A 20749-nucleotide genomic window follows, 5' to 3' on the forward strand; every position below is an offset into this window, starting at 1 on the left:
AGGTGATTTTCTTTTTCTTTCTTTTTTTTTTTTTTTTTTTTTTTTTTTTTTTGGTCCTGGGAAGGAAACTCAGGACCTTGCACTTGCCAGGCAGGTGCTTGTGTAAAGGTGATTTTTAATAGAAAATTTATCTTTAGTAGAAATGTGCACAGTGCCTGTCACATAAGAGAAGGTCAAGAAATACTTTTTAAAAGAATAAATGAGCGAGTGAATGAAAGTTCTCAGGAATCTGGCTTTCAAATCTCTTCTGTGTCCTGAAGATCTTCATACCAGGTATTAGACAAAACAGCATAATCCAGATCACTTTGTGTGTTCAGAATCTTCCAAGTAAAAAGATAATCAAAGTCAAATTACTTATTGCCTCTGCTTTCTTTGGGGGATTTCCTCCATCTGCCTTTGGGATGTACCAGGCTTGTGCGCTATACTGAACATGTATATTTGTCTCGGAGCTAAGGCATGTAAAAGCCACATGGAGACTCTGAGTTTGGGTTATTATTTAGTGGTAGAATGTGCAGGGCATTTCCTGTATTTCTCTCAAGGTTGAGCATCTGCTTACCTTTACACCTGAAAGACAGTTCGACCCTCTGACCTGCAAAGTGGTAAAATAGCCAACACCACAGGAGAGGATGGGAAGGTGATAGAAGAGAGAAGCACCAGCTCATTGATATTTGTCATTTTTATTTGCAATACTTTAGGTCCAAGTTTCAAACTGCAATATTTTTACACTCAAGACACAGTCATGCACAATCCATATTTCAATTTTCTATTGCTTCAACCACAATTTAAAATAACGATATTGGAAACAAAACTCCTTAAAAAAGATTGTATGCTGAAGGTAGAAGGATGGAACCATACCATCAGCAAGTCTACAAAAGAAATAACTTACTTAAAAATCAAACAAACAAAAAGACCATAAATACCTTTAATCCAAAGTTACAGAAGAATTTCACTACACATGGGTTTACAGATAACACATTTTGACAAAAGTAATGCACAACCAAAGGAGATACAATTCTGTGAAACAGTGAAAATGTAGATCCTCCTTAATTTATTTTACCTGGGTGTTAGGAGTATAATCCTAGCAGACATCAATACCCTTGTAATCTGGCTCCTACTGGCTGATGTACTGATATTTAAAACTCAACCCATTAATGGTTATTGGATTCTGTTAGAGATCTTATTGTCACTAATGAATATAATATATGTGGGTCCATAAAGCACACCACACACAAGCACAGACATTGAACTTGGATTTTACACTCAGGGTTGGCTGGTACTCTCCTGTAGGCAGGCAGTTGGGACCATTCACTAACTTCCAGTTTACCCTCTTTCCAGCAGCATACTCACACACCTGGCTAATCTCTGGGGGAGTTGTCAAAAATACGATCTTTGGTTCCCAACAAGTATATCTGTTAAGACTTCTTAATGCCAAAAGCATATATTTACTTTCATTTCTCTCTGCAACTTGCTAATGCTTAGGTCCATACTTTGTAGTCTCAGCCATTCAAATGCATGAGATCTGTCATTTTGTGCCATTTATGAGTTTAAATCTAGAAAGCCCAGCACTGCTTTACAAGAAAGAAAAGGCCCAAGTACAATTCTATTTTAGCAAATGTGACAGTGTATTTCTGCTCTAGTAGCAAATACTGACCACAGCGTAATGAAAACCAGAGTTTACATAGAGAGTATATGGAAAATAAAAACCGGGAACACTCAACAGAGAAAAAAACCACATTAAAACAGAAATAAATCAAAACAATTGTGAATAAACTGGAAGGCTGCCACAAGTTTTATCAACATTCTCTAGTATTATTAACTTCATTTACTTGAGTTTTTCCATCTTACATAGCTCTAGTGTTTCACTACACCATATGAGACTCAGGCTTAAGCATGTGATATTTGCCATCAGTTTAGCAGATTGAATTTGCAAGGCAATTTATACCACAGAATGTAGAGCTTTATAAAGACCTTGGAGAGCAGCTAGTCTGATATCTTTATTTTACAGATGAGGAAACAGCAATAGAAAAGTTAAGGGACTCGCTCAGGGTCATGCAGGAAGTTATTCATAAAGCCCTTAGTAGAATCCAGGTCTTCTTTCTAGGCTAGTATGCTTCCCACCACATCTGACTTATTCTCTAGAATTGTCACTAGTTTTCTCTTAGGTACTAAACTAGCTGAGCATGCTGTCTGCCTTACTGTTGGTATTATGGGATAGAATTCACCTGATGGCAGTTTCCGAAAGAGACTGATGGCATTGACCAGATAACTTTATCTTGCAAGTTCAACCAAATTGTCAGTAAATGCTGAAAGTAATATAGTATACTTTTATGCAGAGATCTGCACGTGGAGGTCACATCCTAATTCCTGCATCTGTAGATTCAGAAAGACACTCTTCAGCATTAAACATTCCAAAGCTTGAGAATTTGAGTTAGATTCATTTAGTTGCTACAGTAATGTGGATCAGAAAAGAGTGAAAAAGTGAAAGCTGGTCGACAGACAGATTATAGTATGTCTTTCATGAAAAACTCTTTCATAGAAAAACAATCTCATTATTTCCAAGGTCTCCTTTGTTTCCTTCCTAATCCACATGCAAATATATGTTCAGAACTGCGTGTTAAGTTCATTCAGTTCTGAGGCCCATTAGACTGTCAGTTTACAAATGTTGAATTTCAGTCTTTTGCTCAAGGACTAGGAGATGCTTGCACCACTGGGTATACATTTATTTAATTGACTGTTAATGGCAAGTAGCTCAGAAAAGAACCATGAAGTTCAGCTACAGATGGCAAGATTGAGACTTCATTTATACTTAAAATGGCTAATGAAAATCTTGTGAGTTTTTCTAGGCATCGGTGATAAGTAACATATGATCAAAGTCCTAGCCTAAAATTTCTTTGGCTAGTTAGAAGGATATTCTTCTCTTTTAGTAGACGGTCTCCTTTCCTCTTAAAATCACAATTACTGCATACAGCCTATAATTAAGCAGTACAAAAGCTCATGGAGACTATCTTAAGCCAGAACTAATAGGACTGTAACTGAATGCCACCTGAGACAGTCCTAAATATCTGTCTGAATGATTTCAGAGTCAGCTTTAATTGCAAGTCATAATTTCTCTTGACATGAGTGGGACTTGTTTCTTGGTAATTAAAAGAAAAATTCTACCTGAATGATATAATAACTTGTTGGGCGAGGAAATGGTGGGAACTAGGGACCTTATCATTTTATTTCTCCAAAGTTCAACTTGAAGATCTGGTAAAATGACTCAGAAAGGTGGTACTTGAAATAAATGTTAATCAACGTGGCTAACCAAATGGTTAACCCTTCTATCTAAAGTAACCAAAATAGACATCCAGGCGTTATACTGAAGCAGAGGGCAGTCTGTTTTAAAGCAGAAGAATGCATTTAGAGTTACAGTAGTGACATCTCACTAGCTTTGATACATATAATAGTCTCCTAAGAAAGCACGTGCCATACCTGAGCGTGTGCCAATCACAGGCTAATATAAAGCCCATGGAATAACTATAACTAGCAAATATCTGTGCCTTGCATGCTCTAGACTCTGGCCAGAAGGCATGTCTTTCTTGAGTCTTTCCCATGTTTCTAGAATTCCCTTTCTGATGTTTATTCATTATAAAGTAATATTAGAAAAACATCAAAGAAAATTTCAAAAGGAATATAAAAATCACGTAATCCTGCTGCCCTAACAAAACTGATTTCCATTATCTGTGTTTCTAGTCTTTGCCCATATGCACACTTATTTTTATATAGTTGCAATCTTTGTTTATGCTATTTAAAACTGATTTCATAGAATCTCTGAGAACTCACAGCCTCATTAGAAATAACCCACTGAGCAAAGAAATATAATTATTTACATGATCTTTGAGCTGAGAAATATCCTTTATAGACAAACATCTCAAACTATCAAAACAGTTATACAGACAACAGGAAGCAATTTTGTATTTCTTTTTCTTTTAGCAATGGAATGTGCTTCACAAGGGAGGGATAGATGTGAGGATCAGGTGGTTAAACTCAAACATTGGTGTGCAATTCACAAGCCTGAAAGAAATCCTAATAACAAAATTAAAGAATAAATACTTGAATTAAATCTTTTCATGTGACATGGCCATCCAGTAGCCAAAACGGAACGTGGACACACAAATATTTACAATGACACATAGACAATATCAGCAAGAACGAAGTCATTACCCAACATGGTGACTGATTCGAAGGGACTGTGTCATCCCAAAATCCTCATGGGATTATGGCAATGCACCGGATCCTTGCTACACATCAATGTTCTTTTCTTTCTTAAATAAATACTCTCTACTGTGCTTCACACCCTTCCCTGACTTTCACATTGCCCTACTCCTATCTCAGGACATTTTGGAGTCAACATTCGATGACATGCCCTCCTTATCTTAGGGCACACCAGCAACATTAAAGATCTGGATAGACTCACCTGTGTTAAGATGAGCTAAAAAAATTGAAGGAAAGGAAAGAACTATTAACCATCTGGAGTCCAAGTTGAATCAAGTGTACCAAATGTGAATCCTTCAGCATCATTTTTGGCACGAGAAGCAGCTTCTCTTTAACACTTATTAGAAATATACATAACTCTTTAACACGGGGAAGGGGTTTTAGGAACTGTTCTCATGTGAAAATTTACATAGATCTAAATAAATTTGTAAGAATAAAGCCTACTAGGACATGTCACCATCAAGACTTGGTACAAGGTGGTGCTAAAGTAGTACCTGGCTCTGCACTGTCAATATGCTGAACTAAAAGCATAAAGAGCAGCCATTTCTCTGCCTACAGTGATCTGAAGGATCACCGCTCCAGGGTCTCCAAAATAACAAAACGAGACAAAACAAAACAAAACAAAATTGCCTTCACAACATATAAGGGATGCTAACTGATGACAAGTTGCTTCCCAACCAGGTTTTCAGCTCTACATTGGCGAGACTATTATCACCAATGTACTGGATTTTATTTGCATCCCAGGTATTTCATTGCATTACCTGGCATTCTGAGTGAAAAATACACCTGACTGTCAATGAAATCAAAATTATGGCCTGCCTATCTCATTAGAGCAGTGTAGGATTAAAAATTTTAGACCCAGATACCTCTTTGAAAGTGTACCATAGTATGCATCAAGTTAATATTACCATTTGATTTTCTTTTCATATTTCTTGTTTTATCCTACTGTGGACAATTTTCTTTTTGAAGGGAAGAGTGAGGGTCAAGACCCTCCTAAATTTTATAGTCAAATAAAACAATAGGAAAATAGGAAATTCATCAGTGGTGTTTTCTAAACATAAACACATGCACCATACGGTTAGTAGAAACTCTAAAGAAAGTGCTTTCATTTTAAAGAAAGGATGGATGGATGGGTGGATGGATGGATGGATGGATGGATGGATGGATGGATGGATGGATGGACTTTGCAAAGAAGGAGAGAGCCCTATGTCATTGATCTCTTTTTCCTTCTTGCTGAATGAAGATTCAAATTTCTTATATACTACAAATTAAAAAATCTTCTACAGCATAGACTGTTAGCTTTTCAAAGGCTTAGAGAAACAACTTTCCAAAATTTATAAAATTGACAGTAAAAGAAGCATATCCTTTTCTACACATACACCTTCCAGGTATTTTTTCTACTCTCAGAAGATTCAGGAAGTAGTAATTGTTGGATTTTTAAGAAATAGATATATGGTGAAATAACAGTCAAATTTTGGTATTTTCCCCAAGCTACAAAAGGAATTCAGTTGGACTGATATTTTGTGGAATATATGATTGTAAGCCAAAATTATTTTCACTAAGGAATTTAAGATCACTATTAAATAGGCTTTTAAATTCAAAAGCCCAGCGAGCTAAATATGAGCACATTAGATCCTGAAACAGAAATTGATGGCAAACAGAAAAAACGGGAAGAAATATTTAGAAGTAAATGTTGACCGGGACATATCTTTCATTGTATATCATTTCTTCCAGAGTTGAAAGCTTATTATATTTCTTTTTTATTTTCAAAAAAATTCCAAAATGTTATAAATTGTCAAATTAAACCATTTTATCATAAAGAAATGTCGGTTAATGGATATATTTCCTCCTGCTATGCCTGTTTTACAGTGCATATGATCCACAAGCACAAGAGAGTCTTAAATTAGGTGTGTTTACCTTTGTTTACTGTAATGTCCAACAAAGATTTCAGTATCACACATGTGTCTTATTTTCCTTTTGGCTTTCAGAGAAAGTCCCATCTTTGTTTAAATAATCGTTTCTCCTATTAGGATTTCCCAGGTTCAGGACCTGGGCTCACCCAAAAGGGATGACCTTTTTAGTGTGTCGTTTTCCCAGTATCATGAAAATTAACAAGCTGGTTTACGTGAGGCAGATCAACTACCTCTTACGCATCCCTGTGAAAATGTGATAGGATTTCACCATTTGAGCTTTATTTAGATAGAGAATTTGCTAAAGCCCTTCCTGAACACACATAGTCCCTTCTGCTTTCGGAAAATGTTTTAAAAGAAACCTTTTCCAATACAAATGCAGAAAAATAGGTACACAAACCAAGCCACCACTATAGAAGAAGAATAAAAAATTGCAACTCTATTAGGGCATGGAGTTCCACATGTTCACACAGTACTTGCTCTATTTTTTTGTTTGTTGGTTTTTTGCTTTGTTTTTTTTTTTTTTGTTTGTTTTGTGTTTTTGCTTTCTTTTTTTAAAAAAACATTTTGACATCTTTTTTTGGACATCTAATGACAATGCAAGTGAAAAACATCACATTGGGGAAGGGGTTTTGAAGGAGGTTTGAATGAGGGACTACTCTCTAACTTAAAAACAAACACAACACTATGAAGAGGGAGAGTGCATCTTTGAGAAATCTTTTTCTTCAAAGTGAATGCACAAAATGAGGGGATTCACTACTGGCTCTTTCGCTTCACGGTGGAAGTGACCACTTGATGGCCACTTCGACATTGCGGCCCTGTTTGGGCTGCGATTCAGGCTTACAAATAAATTACATAATCTGAGGGAATAGGAAAAAAGGCTTATACGAAGTTTCTATTCATTTGAAAGTTAACGAACCCCACCCCATCTGACTGTCTTTTCTTCCATCTTTCCTGAAGCAAAGTTTTAGTTCAATCTTACTCATGAGGGAGATGGTGAGGGGTAAGGCGTGCAGTCCTAGCGGCTGCTGTTCTTAATCGCTTCCTTTGCAGCGATAATCAGAGGAGTCAGGCTGGAGAGAGGCTTGGCTAATTTTAAAAATGGATGCTGCAAAAGGAAGAAAAAAGAGAGGCATTACTGGAATTCTTTCCTCCAACACGTATATTACTTTACATTTTCAAGCTGCCTTTTTTTTTCATTAGGAAGTACTGTGAGCACCAGTTAGACATCATTCAACTTAAAAGTAGCACCAGCTTTGGGTCCTTTAAATACTTTTGTCTCTCAGTGTCAGGAAATCCTCTAGATTCAGGCTGGAATAACTGGAAACTCCGGGCAGGGAACTTGTAAAATCCCACTATGTTGTACTGTTCTGAGTTTCTGATTTTTTTAAAAGATGAATTTACAAATTACAAAAATGAAGGGCAGTCTTCATTTTTGAAAAAGCATCTTCAGTTGATCATTAAAAAAGTTTACTCTGAAACCAGTCGCTTCCGAACTGCTAAACCCAGTAGCTATGTTCTCTACCATTTTTCTTCGTGTTCTTCTGCAGTACTTAATGCAAGTGAATATCTTTTCTTTCTTTGAACGTTTTCCTTCTGGGGCTTGTGACACTCCACTGTCTTGGCCCCTCCCTATCACACTGCGCATGCACACTGATTGCAATACTTCCTCGCCATCTTTTTTTCTGGGTTGACTCTCTCCTCCTGCCTCCTGCGTACTAGAATGTTACACATATCTTTTTTCTCCAGTCTCTCCTGTCTTTCTCTCTCTCTCTTTCTCTCTCTCTCTCTTTTTCTTCTTCTCCTCCTTCTTCTTCTTCTTTCATTTCTTTTTTTTAGCATATTGGGGATAGAACCTAGGATCTCATATGTGCCAAACAAGTTCTCTACCACTGAGTCACATCCCCAGCCCTTTTTATATTTTATTTTGAGATGGGGGTCTTGCTAAATTGCCCAGGCTCTTCATGAACTTGCATCTTACTGCCTCAGCCTTCCAAGAAGCTGGGATTACAGGCATGCACCACCACACTTGGCTCCAAATTACTTCAGATTTTATTTCCTTTCATGTTTCAACCTATTATCAACTTTATGGGAATGACTCCCACGTTTATAGTATATGAGTTGATCTCTTCAGCTCTAGTTCTTGTTCTCCAATTCTCCGCTGGATATTTCCTCTGTAATGTTTTTCTGTCACCTTAAGGTCAACATTTAAAAAGTTGTTAAAGTCTCTCACAGGATAATCTTGTATTATGCCAACTACAAGGGCTCTGCAGTAAGAGCATTTAGGTTCAGTCCTCCTCTGTACTTACTATGATGGTTAAGTGAAGTAAGTGACAGTCGCTTGTAAGCTACATAGGGGCCGAGGAATGTGAACCATCACATTGTCCTATGCCATGTCTTTTACTGAATGCAGCTATTGGTTTAAGACCCTGAAGTCACTTTTTTCTTCCTCTCCTTATGGCCTACGTGTAAACAGCTACCAAGAAACTTCTCAGTGTCTCTTACGTTTGTCTCTTGCTTTTCATAGGCCAGGCCTGCTTAAGTTAATTTTAAAGTATAGTAACGACCCCCGCCTGTACTTTATTTTTCTGTTCCTAATTCTGATTGCATGCTACCAGATTAATTTCCCTAAACCAAGTTTTCTTTTTATCATGCTTGCTCCTCGGATATCTTCAGGGCACCCCAGCTGTTTACAGTCATAGCTCTTTAGCCTGGTATTCAAGGCCCTCTTCTTCAGATCTTATCACCCTTTGCTTTGGCCATTCATTGTTGTTTTCCCTTCAACTCTGCATACACACTTTTGACTGTGCTATGACTTTTTATCAGAAGCCCATTCCTGTCTTTACTTAAACTATCTAAAACTGATCTGTCTTTCAAGGCCCAGCAGAACTCTGCTATTTGTCGACATGTTCTGATGAACCCAGCCTATAGCCAGACATATTTCTTTAAACAACTATGACATTTACTATTTGAACAGCCACTTGGTTTGTATGAGCCTCTGAACAGCCTTTCATTATCTTTTCACATATACCCAAGGAGACTGAACATCTTGAAAGTGGGAATTATACCATTTACAGACTTGTTTAACTCACTGCACTTATCTCTGCAACCTGAAGTTGCTCAATAAATATCTACTGATGGACTGTGAACTACTTAGGGTATAAAGAAAGGCACACAGATACTCAAGACTTGTGTCTTTTCTCAAGCTTTTCGGGGCATGATGGTGATGCATCTCTTTCCTTTGTGACCTCTAAAATGGGTAAGAATAGGCTAGAGTTAGAGAAGTGAGAGACACAGACTTGAGATAGGCAGGTGATTGCTGACATGTATAAAATGAAAAGATAAACTTCAATTTACATTCAAAATATAGTTTTGCATTACTTATCTAACTGGTTAAAATAAAAATACTTTTCAGGAGAGAATTCAGTAAGTAATGGATGCAATGAATTATTTAGTTGCGTAGCTGCATTAAAAGAACCTGTATGTTCACAAACCTTTGGATAAAAGCATAACAGAAATGTGTATCAGGATGCATATGATGGGAAGGGTGAAAAGACTTGGAAGTGAATTGCTCGAAAGCTTAGGTTTTATCTGTAATTGGAAGCTGGATTCAGTAGAGAATTAACCAAGTGTCATTTATAGTCACCTACAACAACCTGTGGAATGCTGACAGGCAGCAGTGCAGAGAAGGTGCAGAGTCTTCAGCTCCTATCAGGAGATTGATTCCAGGTATGGTTTAAGCTGAGATAAATTTGGCATGGTTGTGGCTTTGTCACTGCAGGGAGTCTAGAGGCAACAGGAGCAGATTTTTTTGATGGTGGCAGTGGAGGTGCAGAATACAGCGAATCTGTGTTTAATATTCTTCACAGCCATGTGTTGCACCTTTTGTTAAATCAGCTTATGTGTTCAGATTCACACAGACAACAGCAGTTATTGTTCTCTGAGATGTTGAAAGTCTTGACATATGCTCACAAGGAACAATCGCCAGCAATGAAGCTGCGTGGATAAACCTGGGCATGTGCTATTTTTTTTTTTTAAATACATGCTTTTATCTGTACTGATTCGTATGGGATGTAGAGTGGAAAGTCAGACAGTCCAAGGCTCCAATCCAAGCTGTGTCACACAAGAGCTGTGTGAGCCTCAATTTCCACATCTGTAAAGTACACAACAGCACCCACCATATAGAGTGTTCTGGTAAAAATTAAATTAGATGCTATACTGTTTGTAAAAAAATTGGTAGCTACTAGGTAGTAATTATTACCGTATATACTAATCCCTGAGAGCCATGAAAAGGACAAATCGTTACAGAGGCACTCACCACTGGATGGTACTCACCCAGGCAAGCAGATGCCTGCCAATTGGCATCACAAGCAAAGGGGCTTTGACCAGTAAAGCATTAGAGTAGCAAATGCCATGGAAATAATTGCATAGTTATGTAGAGAATTACCTCCGGCCAAGAGCACCTGCATACAACATCCAGGGGCACAAGTAAAGTTTAGAACAAATCAGCAACACCAGGGGGTCACACTGCTTTTTTTCCTTGCAAAATAAGACTCCAGGAAGAACAAAAGAGATTTACAGATTAAGCTGCCAACTTCTCAGAAGAAAGGCAAAATGTCAATCACTCATGTATTAGATCCATGCCTATATTTATGTGCCTGTTGTCTAAAATCAAATGGTAATAACCTAACTCTAACTACAAATATCCTGATAGAACTCTTTACTCTCATACACTGAGGTGGAAAAGCTCAATATAATAACTCTGTCTTTGTAATTGTCCCATTTTATTTTCACCTGTAAAAGCTCCTTGGCAGATCCTCGCCTATCCACATCCATTTCAAGACAGCGATTTAAAAAGTCACGGAATACAGCTGACAGTCTCTCAGGATTCTGGAGCTCTGGGGTTCCATTAGTGGCTATCAGATATAATGCCTACAGAAAAAAACATTTGAAAAATCCATTCAGCACATACATATTAGGATCATAAGCTGGCACAGAAGGCACACATCAGTTTTCTTCTGTTTTGCACTCTGGGTTTAAAAAATTTCATTTTAAAGAATGTCACTGATATATATTCCATAGTTTGGGTAACACTTAGCATGTTAATCCTGGCAATTGTTGAGGTCACACTGAAGTGTTCTACCTCCCAAATACTTGGAGATAAGGTTATAGGGTTGTCTTCTGAGATATAAGCCAGTAAAAATTCCTATATAAGGAATGTGTGATTAAGCACTTAGGAAATGAAACCAAAGGATTGCCTATAAGTCTATGAGTCCAAAAAGCTGGGAAGCACAGAAACATCCAATTTCGCTGATCTGAGTATCATCTCAGGGAAAGGAAGGGGCAAGTTTCTGTAACTCACTAACTGCCTATCTTATTGGAGGAAAATTTGTGAGTAGATGTGTGGAATGTGGGATGGAAACAGTAGATTAGAAAATTAGAGAAATGAGAGAAAAAGATGGCACTGGCTGGATGAGAAGCTCCCTGTGTGGCTCAAGCACTCCTATACTTTTGTGGCAAGTATAGTTCTATTAATTCACTTAATTTCCCATGGTTTTGCCAATAATAAGAGGCAATATGAGAAAATTTTATGCTAGTAGTCTGGGTCATGACAATGATGTATCTTACAGGAAAAACATAAGTTGCTAATGACTATTATACATGTTTGAGGTCTTTGTTGTGTAAGGTCACCACTGTGAAGCATCAGTTCCTGGCGTGCTGACAAACTCCAGGTCCCTGGCCTTCGAGAAAGAGAGCTGAACCCAGGATCCTTGCTAATTCACAAAGGTAAGCCCACTTTCTGAAGCTACATAGGAGAAAAAAATCTGGCTATTACTGATGCCTCCCCTAAGCAAATAATTCTGGAGAAATGAGTATGTGCCAGATTTGTATTAGACACTGGAGATCCAAAGATTAAAGAGAAAGTTACCTTGTTTTCAAAGAGCATACAATTTAGTCAGGGAAAGAGACATAAACATTGTCACAGTATAACAAAATTAGAACTAATACCAGAACATAAAAAGTGCTGAATAAACACAAGAAGGAAGCAATTTACACCAGAGCTCAGAAGAATTTTCAAATAGTAGATTGGCCTTTGAACAAGATCTTGAAGAGCAAATAGGAGTTTGCCTGCAGGTACTGCCACCTGGGTTATGCCTGTTCATGTGATCCGCTAACCCCTAACTCTTAGGAAGGCATGCTCCCTCCTGTGCTTCTTTGGGCTCTGCAGCAAATTATCCCATTTCTCTCTTCTGCATGGTTCCTAATTATTATTACAGGTATTTTTATTAAGGTCCTTTTCCAGGCCAGATCATATAAACTAGAGAAGAGAGCTCTTCTCCTTTCCAGGAACATTCACAGAGGCACTTTACAAAGGGTCAGGAAGGACTGTTTAATCTAGTGACTAGCCAACCTATAGCATCCATCAGAATCATGAAGAGGGCTTGTTAAAGACAGGTTCCTGGGTCACCTCCAGATTTAATTAATCAGAAAGTCTGGGGAGGAGCCCAAGAATTTGCATTCTAACAAGTGCCCCGTTGATGCTGCTGCTGCTGGCTCAGGAAGCACATTTTAAGAACAACTGGCTTATTCCAAAGAGGTACTTAAGTAATGGGCTAACCTAGAGGTTTCCAGACTTGTCTGCACATTAGAATCACCTGAGGAGAGTTTTAAAATTCTCTATGCTCAGTTTTCACTCCCAGACTAATTATGTAAAAAAAAAAAAAGTCTCAGAGGAGAACCTGGGCATCAGTATTTTTAAGCTTTCTGGGTGATTAAAATTTGCAGCCAGCATTGAGAATTACTGGCTGAGAACCTGCAGCTCAGCTTAGACCTAATAACTCAAATTTTCTGCTATCCTAAATACAGCAAATGTAAGACCCACAACATTTTATATAAGGAGATTCTCTTCCATAATGATGCGTGAGGGTTACAATGCCATATGCTTCTACAGAGTGCAGACAAACTTTTAGGTTACTCTTCTCAGTACATTAAAAACCCACACCTACATCCAATTGTCTCCACACATCTTTTCTTCCACCTCTCAGTCCTTTGTAATGTTGAATTCTTTCCTGGATGAACAGGAACTGCAGGTGGCAGTTCTTAGGACTTGCATGTCAAAAAACCAGGTCTTGAGTAAAAGGAGATAATGGGATGGAAGGGGGATGCATAATTTACTTTTAGAAAATCACTGAATGGGCTGAAATCAAATGGCACACACTGCAGCAGAAATATTAAGTTAAGTTCGGAAAACGTATTTTAGTGCTTGGAGTAGGGCTTGAAGCACCTGTCCTGACAAAGCATTTTTGTTCCCTTAGTAAAAGAAAACCAGTCACTTGATATTACATTTCTTGCCTCCTGAAACTCTTACTTTAGCTGGCTACACCTTGCCCAAATTCAATGTCTTTTGTTTGCCTTTTCCTGCTCTGTAGCCTAGCCCAGTTCTTAACAAATACATCTCTTTGCTCCATTTTCCCTAGGTCTTTTCTATGCTCTAATGGTCTACATGCATGGGATGCTATTTACTTTTTTCACTTCTTAAACATCCAAAGTATAAAAAGGAGCAAAAATAAAAGTTAGAAGATAGGAAACAAGGCGATAGATTTTGTGGAGATGGGAAGGAGATCTGGGGATAAGCAGGAAGATGGGAGAGAAGTAAAAAGGACCAGACTGTGATATGTATATGGAGCAGTTCTCCAAGATAAATGCATTTGTTATGTATTGCAAATATCCTGATAAAAGTTTATTAAAACTATTCTTAGTACATTTTACTCCATGCAATCTTCCTTACAAGCATGTACACATTTTGATGCCAGAGTTTTTTTCATCTCTCTTCAATCCATGCTGATCACCTTAGGAAATTTATGTTCCTCTTTTCATTCTATTTATGAATAAAAATGACCCTAGTAACAGTTGTTGAGCCTACGTACTGCTTATGATATAGTGCATCAAGGGAAAGGAAACACCTGTAATTTGAAGGAAAATCAGAAGTAATAAGGGGCTAGTGCTACAAACTTTTATAGCACGTCAAGGAACACATGTCCTCTTTAGAACTTTGGCAGAAAGTCTGACTGAGGTTTTTGTTGGAGCTGGGACTGAGGATAGAAATTACAGACTGGTAGTTTAACAGCTGATTCTGACCCTAGTTGATTATTATCCATGTGACATTCCCTCACCCCCAACATGGGTATCAAATGCAAGTTGCCTTTTTCTCAACACTATATCAAAAAATATTTTGATTTTTAATAAAAAAATGAAAAGGGCTGGGGATGTAGTTCAGTGTGAAGGCCCTGGGCTCCATCACTAGTACTGCAAACAAAAAAAATTACTAAGAAAAATGGTTGAAACACAGCAACATTTTAGCAGTTGTTCTGTCTCAGTGGTAGGATTATTGGTGACTTAACTTTTTAAGTGTATTTTTCAAATTTTCTACACTGAACATGACAGCTTTCTTTTTTAAAAACCCTCTAAAACATGACTGTAAAAAAATGTAAAAAGCCATAGAGTCCAATTTGCACAAAAGTCCTCATCTATTTTGTTTTGGCTTCTTAGGATTAAACCTGCTTTTCATCAAGCGCTATCCTTTGAGGGAAACAACAACCCAGACTATTTCTTTTTCAACTATTGTTTTTGTTTTAATTATAACAGTATTATTTCCAAAGAATTTCCCTGACAAAAATCCACACTTTCAGTTATGTTACGGGCTAAACTGGCCTTTTTGGACTGGCCTGGGAACATAATCATTACGTATAATGCTGCTTTTATGGGAAAATGCAGTCTGAGTTCCAAATAAGTAATTTAAAAACGAACTTTTGGAACACATCCTGTGCGTAGGCTTGGACTCTTTTAGTAAAAAAGAAAATGACTACATACTGTCTCATTAATGAGACACAAATACAGTTGTAGACAACATAACAAGGACAGCAAGAAGGGCTTTACTGGCAAAGTCAAGTCTTAAATGAAGAAAGATTGAGGAAACTAAATCTAGGTATAAATGATCACATGTTGGTTTAATCTGCATTAGTGAAAATTTAAAGAAAATGACCTATTAGAAATTGAATCAGAGATTTCCCATTTAGAGAAATGAGAAACGCTTTCAATGTAAGTAAGCAACCACAGAATCATTCTTGAGTTCTGCTTCTTCCTCATGGAGCAACCTTCCCACAGCCTGATTGTAATCTGTCCACTAGGTTCTATTAAGGCGACTTTAGAGATGTCTTTCATACTCATTCACTTCTCTCTTCCCTTGTTATCTCTGCTTAAAATCAGACATCTCCCAGACAGTTAAAATGGCTTCCTAATTGGTTTTCCTTACTCAACCATTTTTGCTCTTCATTCAATCCCCCTTAATAATCTTATCTTATCTCATCTTCTCATGGGTCCTATCATACTTTTCACTTTTTCGCTTAAAAAATTTTACTGGCCTCCTATGGCCCACAGGTGAAATTTTCAAACTGTGCTTCCCAGAATTTGCCTTCACAGCACTTTAGAGACAAAAGGGGCAGGTAAGAGGAGAGAGAGAGAGACAGAGAGAGAGACAGAGAGAGAGAGAGAGAGAGAGAGAGAGAAATAGAAAAACAGAGAAACAAAGAGAGAGAGAGAGAGATACAGAGACACAGACAAAGAGTGAGAGAAGATTTTAGGACCCTACTTCACACATCTCTGCTTCAGTCAAAGACATTTTGCTTTTATCTTTACTTATTTACTTATGCTTCTGAGTAATGTTTCAAGGGAACCAGGGGATCGCTACAGTTGTTTGAAAAACCACTGGTCCACAAGACGTAGTAAAAATTCCTTAGCATGGCATACAGGTCCTCCCTGATTTTGCCCCGGCTCACCTTTCCAGCTTTCATTAGTTCTCTTCTCATCCTAAGGCCCTTCTCCCTCTAATGCCATACATATGCACACTTTTCACGATCACATACTATGCACGTAGGCTTGTTCAGCATTTCCTAAATAGGAAAAGCTATTTCAAAGTACCTGAAATGCTATCTTTAATTTTTTGTCTCACATCTTTTTTTATTAATGCATATGGGTTATACAGGAAGATATGTCAGATATATATGTATACATAATATAATTTGATTACCATCCCCCCCAGCCTCTCTTGCCTTGCCCTCCACTGCAGTCATACATTTCTGGAAAGTTTCAGTGCACGTATTTTTTTATCATAGCCATCCTTCCTATTTCCTTTCTTGTACCCATTCTCCCTTATTTCCTCCTCTTGTCTAATAGTCTTCCTTCTACTTTTATGTCATCTGTTTTGGATTCCACGTATTAGGCAGAATATGCAATATTTGTCATTCTGAGTCTGGCTAATTTTGCTCAATGTGATAATCTCCAGACTGAAATGCTATCTTCATCTCCTGCAAGTCCCTGGAAAACTGCTGTTTGCCTTTCAAATTCTAGCTCAAAATATCTTTCAAGTTCTCAATCTCTCCCAGGCAGAGTGCTCAACCACCTTGGTATTCTGAGGACTGTCTTGAGTTTTATCATTGAAAGTCTTGTGTCTCTCATCTCAAACCAACGAGGACAGTTGGTCACACTGCCGACAGAGTTAGCCACTGTCTCCTCCCAGCTCCCAATAGCCCTTTGTTCGAACGTCTACTTCACATTGTGTTATGAATACTTGTTACTTACTCATAGATTTGTCTTCTCACCTAGACTTTGAGTCCATGGAGGGTAGGATCTGTGTCATGATCAGCTTTGAATTTTGTAGCAATTTGTTCAAAATAGTTGCTCAATAAATGTTTTTGTTGCTGAATGTGATGAGAGCCAAAAAGTATAAATTTAATAGAATGGGGAAAATAACAGACTGATGGACAAAATATTAAGTCAGATTTGAAAGTAACCTCTTCAAAATATAAGAATCCATGCAGAAATGAAACAGGAACCTTTTCTGAGTTGACTAGGCCTGACATATAATAAGTTTGAACTAGCTACTACTCCATAAGAAAGAAGGGTGTTCCATGAGCAATATACATCAGAAGATGCCAGCAAAGCGAGGGAAAGCTGGAGAAAGATGACCACGGTTTGTCTGATATAAACCCGGAGAATGTGGGGGAAAGAACAGGATGGCTCTCTGGAACTCAAAACACAGCTCAGAACCCTATCTTTTCTATCTCACCTTGAATAAAGATATGCCTGATTAATTTGTGAGACGATTAAGAAAGGTCTGTTTTCTCTCTAAGGTAGGCCCGATTATGTACTGACCTTATTTATAATGTGAAAACTTCAAAAACTGGCAAAAAATGGTGGGCTTTCTTCATTGTAATATACACATTACCCCGAATTTTCTTAGGTTCTAGACTCGTGCATCATAACCTTAAATATTTCAGCAGTATTACACAGTCTCTGTAGTTTTTACCGAGCCCAGTGTGCAACTGAATTCACCTAACTAAGTGAAAGCTAGTTTATCCGGTTGAAGCAATAATTTAATTTACCTTATTTGCAATTTCCTCAGTTATGAAAGATTAAAGCAGCCACCATGGAAGTTACCGTATTTCTCCAAAGAAGTCCCCAAGCAATCCATATGTGCCTAATAAATTTTCATTAAGGCAGTTTTACAACAGGACTAACCATTTAATTAAAAAGCTTTATTTTGTGACTTCAGTTAATTATAACAGTTTATAAAGTTTAGGTTAAGACATCAGAAAACAAACCAGGGGATTTATGAGGAAATGTAATAGCAATTATAAGAGGCCTCAGCACCAATATAAAGACTCACTTTACGAAGTGGATAGGGCATGGTACAAAAAATCTTTCTGTAGGCTGAGTATTTGGGAGTCAAAACACATTTTTCCATGGAAATCATGTTATCCATGATGAGTAGGGTCCCAGGTTAGTCCAAAACTCTACTGAATGTACATTATAAATGAACTATAAGAGCAAGAGGACTATTCATCTATGTCTTGGTATCTGTTTAAACAGGCCAACGGTAAGTATCAACAGATAAAATTTATTGAATGATTACTATTAACTCATATAATCTGTACAATAATCCCCTGAGGTAGAGTATTACGATCTCCAAGTGATGAGGAAACAATCTTGTGGGGTTAAGAATAACTTGCTCAGTGTTATACAACTAGCAAGGTAGGAATTCACACTTGACTCCAGAGAGTATGAGTCTGCAGTCCGCACTCTTTGACTGTTTCAGGATACCTCCTTTCTCTGTTCCCTGTCTCTAGGGGAGGAGTTCTAGCCGAGGCAGAACTGGCTCATCAAAAAATAAAACACCCTGTGCATAAACAACTGGCTTACTTGATCCACCTCTACCTCCACAAGAGAAATGGGCCTTCTACACTCAGTCGTTCTTTGCTTGCTTAGAAGTGGGAAGCAAAGGACAAGTACGCAGTTGGGGGGTTCCATACCATATTCCCCTGTATGTGTGTATATGTGTGTGTCGACAGTTTATATGCAACTTGTACTGCAGTTGTTGCCTGCAAACTATGCTGTCCTGGTTCCTTTCTCATTTTAGAATTCTCAACTAACTGGGAGTGTTTTATGAGCAAGATTTGGCAACAAGTCACCGGACACCTTATGACGTAGTTTACTTATGATCTGGGATTTCAGAGTTTAAACGCCAGAGTGTACTGCTGCTTCTGATGTGTTTATGGATTTCATGAAAGGCACTGCCATTTCTTTTTTTTCCCTAAAGAGAGAGTAAATGGGGTCCAATCTGCAAAAATAAAGCACTACATTACAACAAGCATTGTTTCCATACTTTGACTTATCCAACTTAACGAGCCAGTGTGATACCAGTGTGGTGCAGTTTAGCTTGCTGCTTATTTAACATAGAAGTTCTCATTCTGTGACCAAGTTACTTTCTTATTTGAACCCTAGGTCTATTGTCTTACAACTTGATAACAAATAGTAATAAGGCTGTGCTGGCTGAGTGCTAGCTTAGCATCATAGTAATTTTTTCAAGCACAAAGGACTAACCAATGCCATAAGGTAAGTGCCAGCTTACTCTACCAATGCATGTGTTTATTTTAATCTCTTGTTAAGAAATGAGGGGAAGGCTACTTGTGCTCATGAAGCAGTCTTGGGCAATCAAAGAAACACACAAGCTTTGGAACTATAGGGGATATGGGACTGTGGGTGGAGTTAGGCACATAGATACAAAAGGAAGGCAGGTGAGTTGGTGCAGGAGTTAGAGGGGCGAGGCTGTGAGAAGCAGAGGCAGCAGAAGAAAGAGCAAGAACAAGAGCCAAGGACAATGTGAGATATGGTTGCTGGTGGGATGCAGAAGGACAGAAACAAAAAATGATGGCCGGAAAATCTGGAGGCCATAGGGACCTGGATCCTGGGTTCCATTCTGCAATTGCTCCATTTTTATTGCCCTGTGATGATTCAGGAGATGGAAGTACTAGCTACTCTGATTTGATCAATGATTAGAGAGAGAGCTCTGAGCTGCTTATGCAGGTCCTTCTTCTGAAAGCACTCTTAAAGGCCACACTCACTCAAACTATGGGCCTTTTGTAGACTCAAATAAGGAACCCAAGAATCTCCCCTTTTATTTAAATAAATGTTAAGTGATAGCCCAGTGTATACAATGTATTGAAGAGTAATTATTCTGATGTAACCAAGAGCCCCATCAAATGATCTTCGTCTTGGCCCTTTCAATACCCCAAGGAACTCCATGCAACTATAGGGTTTGTAGAGCCCACTGGTAAAGAGTAACCTAGTCAAATTTTACTTATTTGAAGTACTCAGGATACGGAGGATCAGAAAGAAATAACCTACACAAATGCCTGGAGTTCCTGACTGACAGACCTGGGAAAAGAATTCTCTTTTCAATTTACATAACAGATAAAGTTGGTAGAGATACTAGAGAGCTCTTCTCTGGTCTTCTCACATTCATTGGCTACACCTAGATGAAAAGTGCTGAAGAATTTTGCTATGTGAGCATGGAAACAATTCTTACTCTCCGTGTACCTCTAAAAGAGAAAAGCAAGCAAGCAAAAGGAAAAAAAGCTATAGCAAAAAGATCAGGTTTTTTCCTGGAATAATGTTAAAACTCTGGCTTTCCCAGCTTCAGAGCTAAGATTGCCTTAATTTAATTTTCTCTGCTAAGAAACTTATCTAAGACATTTCAGAGTATCCTTTTCTCAGAATGGAAATGGGTTTTAAAAATGATGTTGCAACCAGGTTAGAAATGGCATATATCTAAATGACAACAGAGGTTGGAAATAATTATCAAGGAAAGCCCAATTTTCTTGAAGTAATTTCTCAATGGCAAAAAAAAAAAAAAAACAGACTTCAAAGGCCATAGGATGAAACATGTGAGTGGACATTTCTGTGGGCAAATATATATCACACTCCAAGATTTGTCTCTTTAGAATGAGCTTTGATTTAGTTGTAGGTAGGGTACCTGCAAAGGAAATATGCGTATGCATCCCCTGGGTTTTACCGGAGTCATCCTGTAAGGACGCAGAGGAATGACAGGATAATCATAGCATAAGGGAATATCAGTTTTGGCCAACAGTGTGGCCCTGGTCACCACATTTTAAAACTTCCTTTTCTTCCTCTCTACTTGGTCAGAGTTTCTTGGATTTTAGTTTGCTGTGGGATCAATTTCTCCTTTG

The 20749-nt window shown here is 38.0% G+C and overlaps 1 protein-coding gene across 6 annotated transcripts in view; it reads right to left on the reverse strand.

Annotated features, from left to right (window-relative positions):
• Positions 1 to 658: 658 nt before the first annotated feature.
• Positions 659 to 20749, reverse strand: part of Pak3 (p21 protein (Cdc42/Rac)-activated kinase 3) — a 294919-nt gene continuing 274828 nt past the window's right edge. For all 6 annotated transcript variants that reach the window (XM_013504549.1, XM_013504548.1, XM_013504547.1 and 3 more), the window contains 2 exons: positions 10959 to 11096; positions 659 to 7272 (listed from right to left, as the gene is read on the reverse strand). In XM_013504549.1, the coding sequence (XP_013360003.1) occupies positions 7183 to 7272; positions 10959 to 11096 (228 nt within the window). In that variant the 3' untranslated portion in view covers positions 659 to 7182. The remainder of the gene's footprint in view (positions 7273 to 10958; positions 11097 to 20749) is intronic.

Source organism: Chinchilla lanigera, unplaced genomic scaffold (assembly GCF_000276665.1).
Source record: "Chinchilla lanigera isolate Chin_1 unplaced genomic scaffold, ChiLan1.0 scaffold00089, whole genome shotgun sequence".
Classification (NCBI taxonomy): Eukaryota; Metazoa; Chordata; class Mammalia; order Rodentia; family Chinchillidae; genus Chinchilla; species Chinchilla lanigera.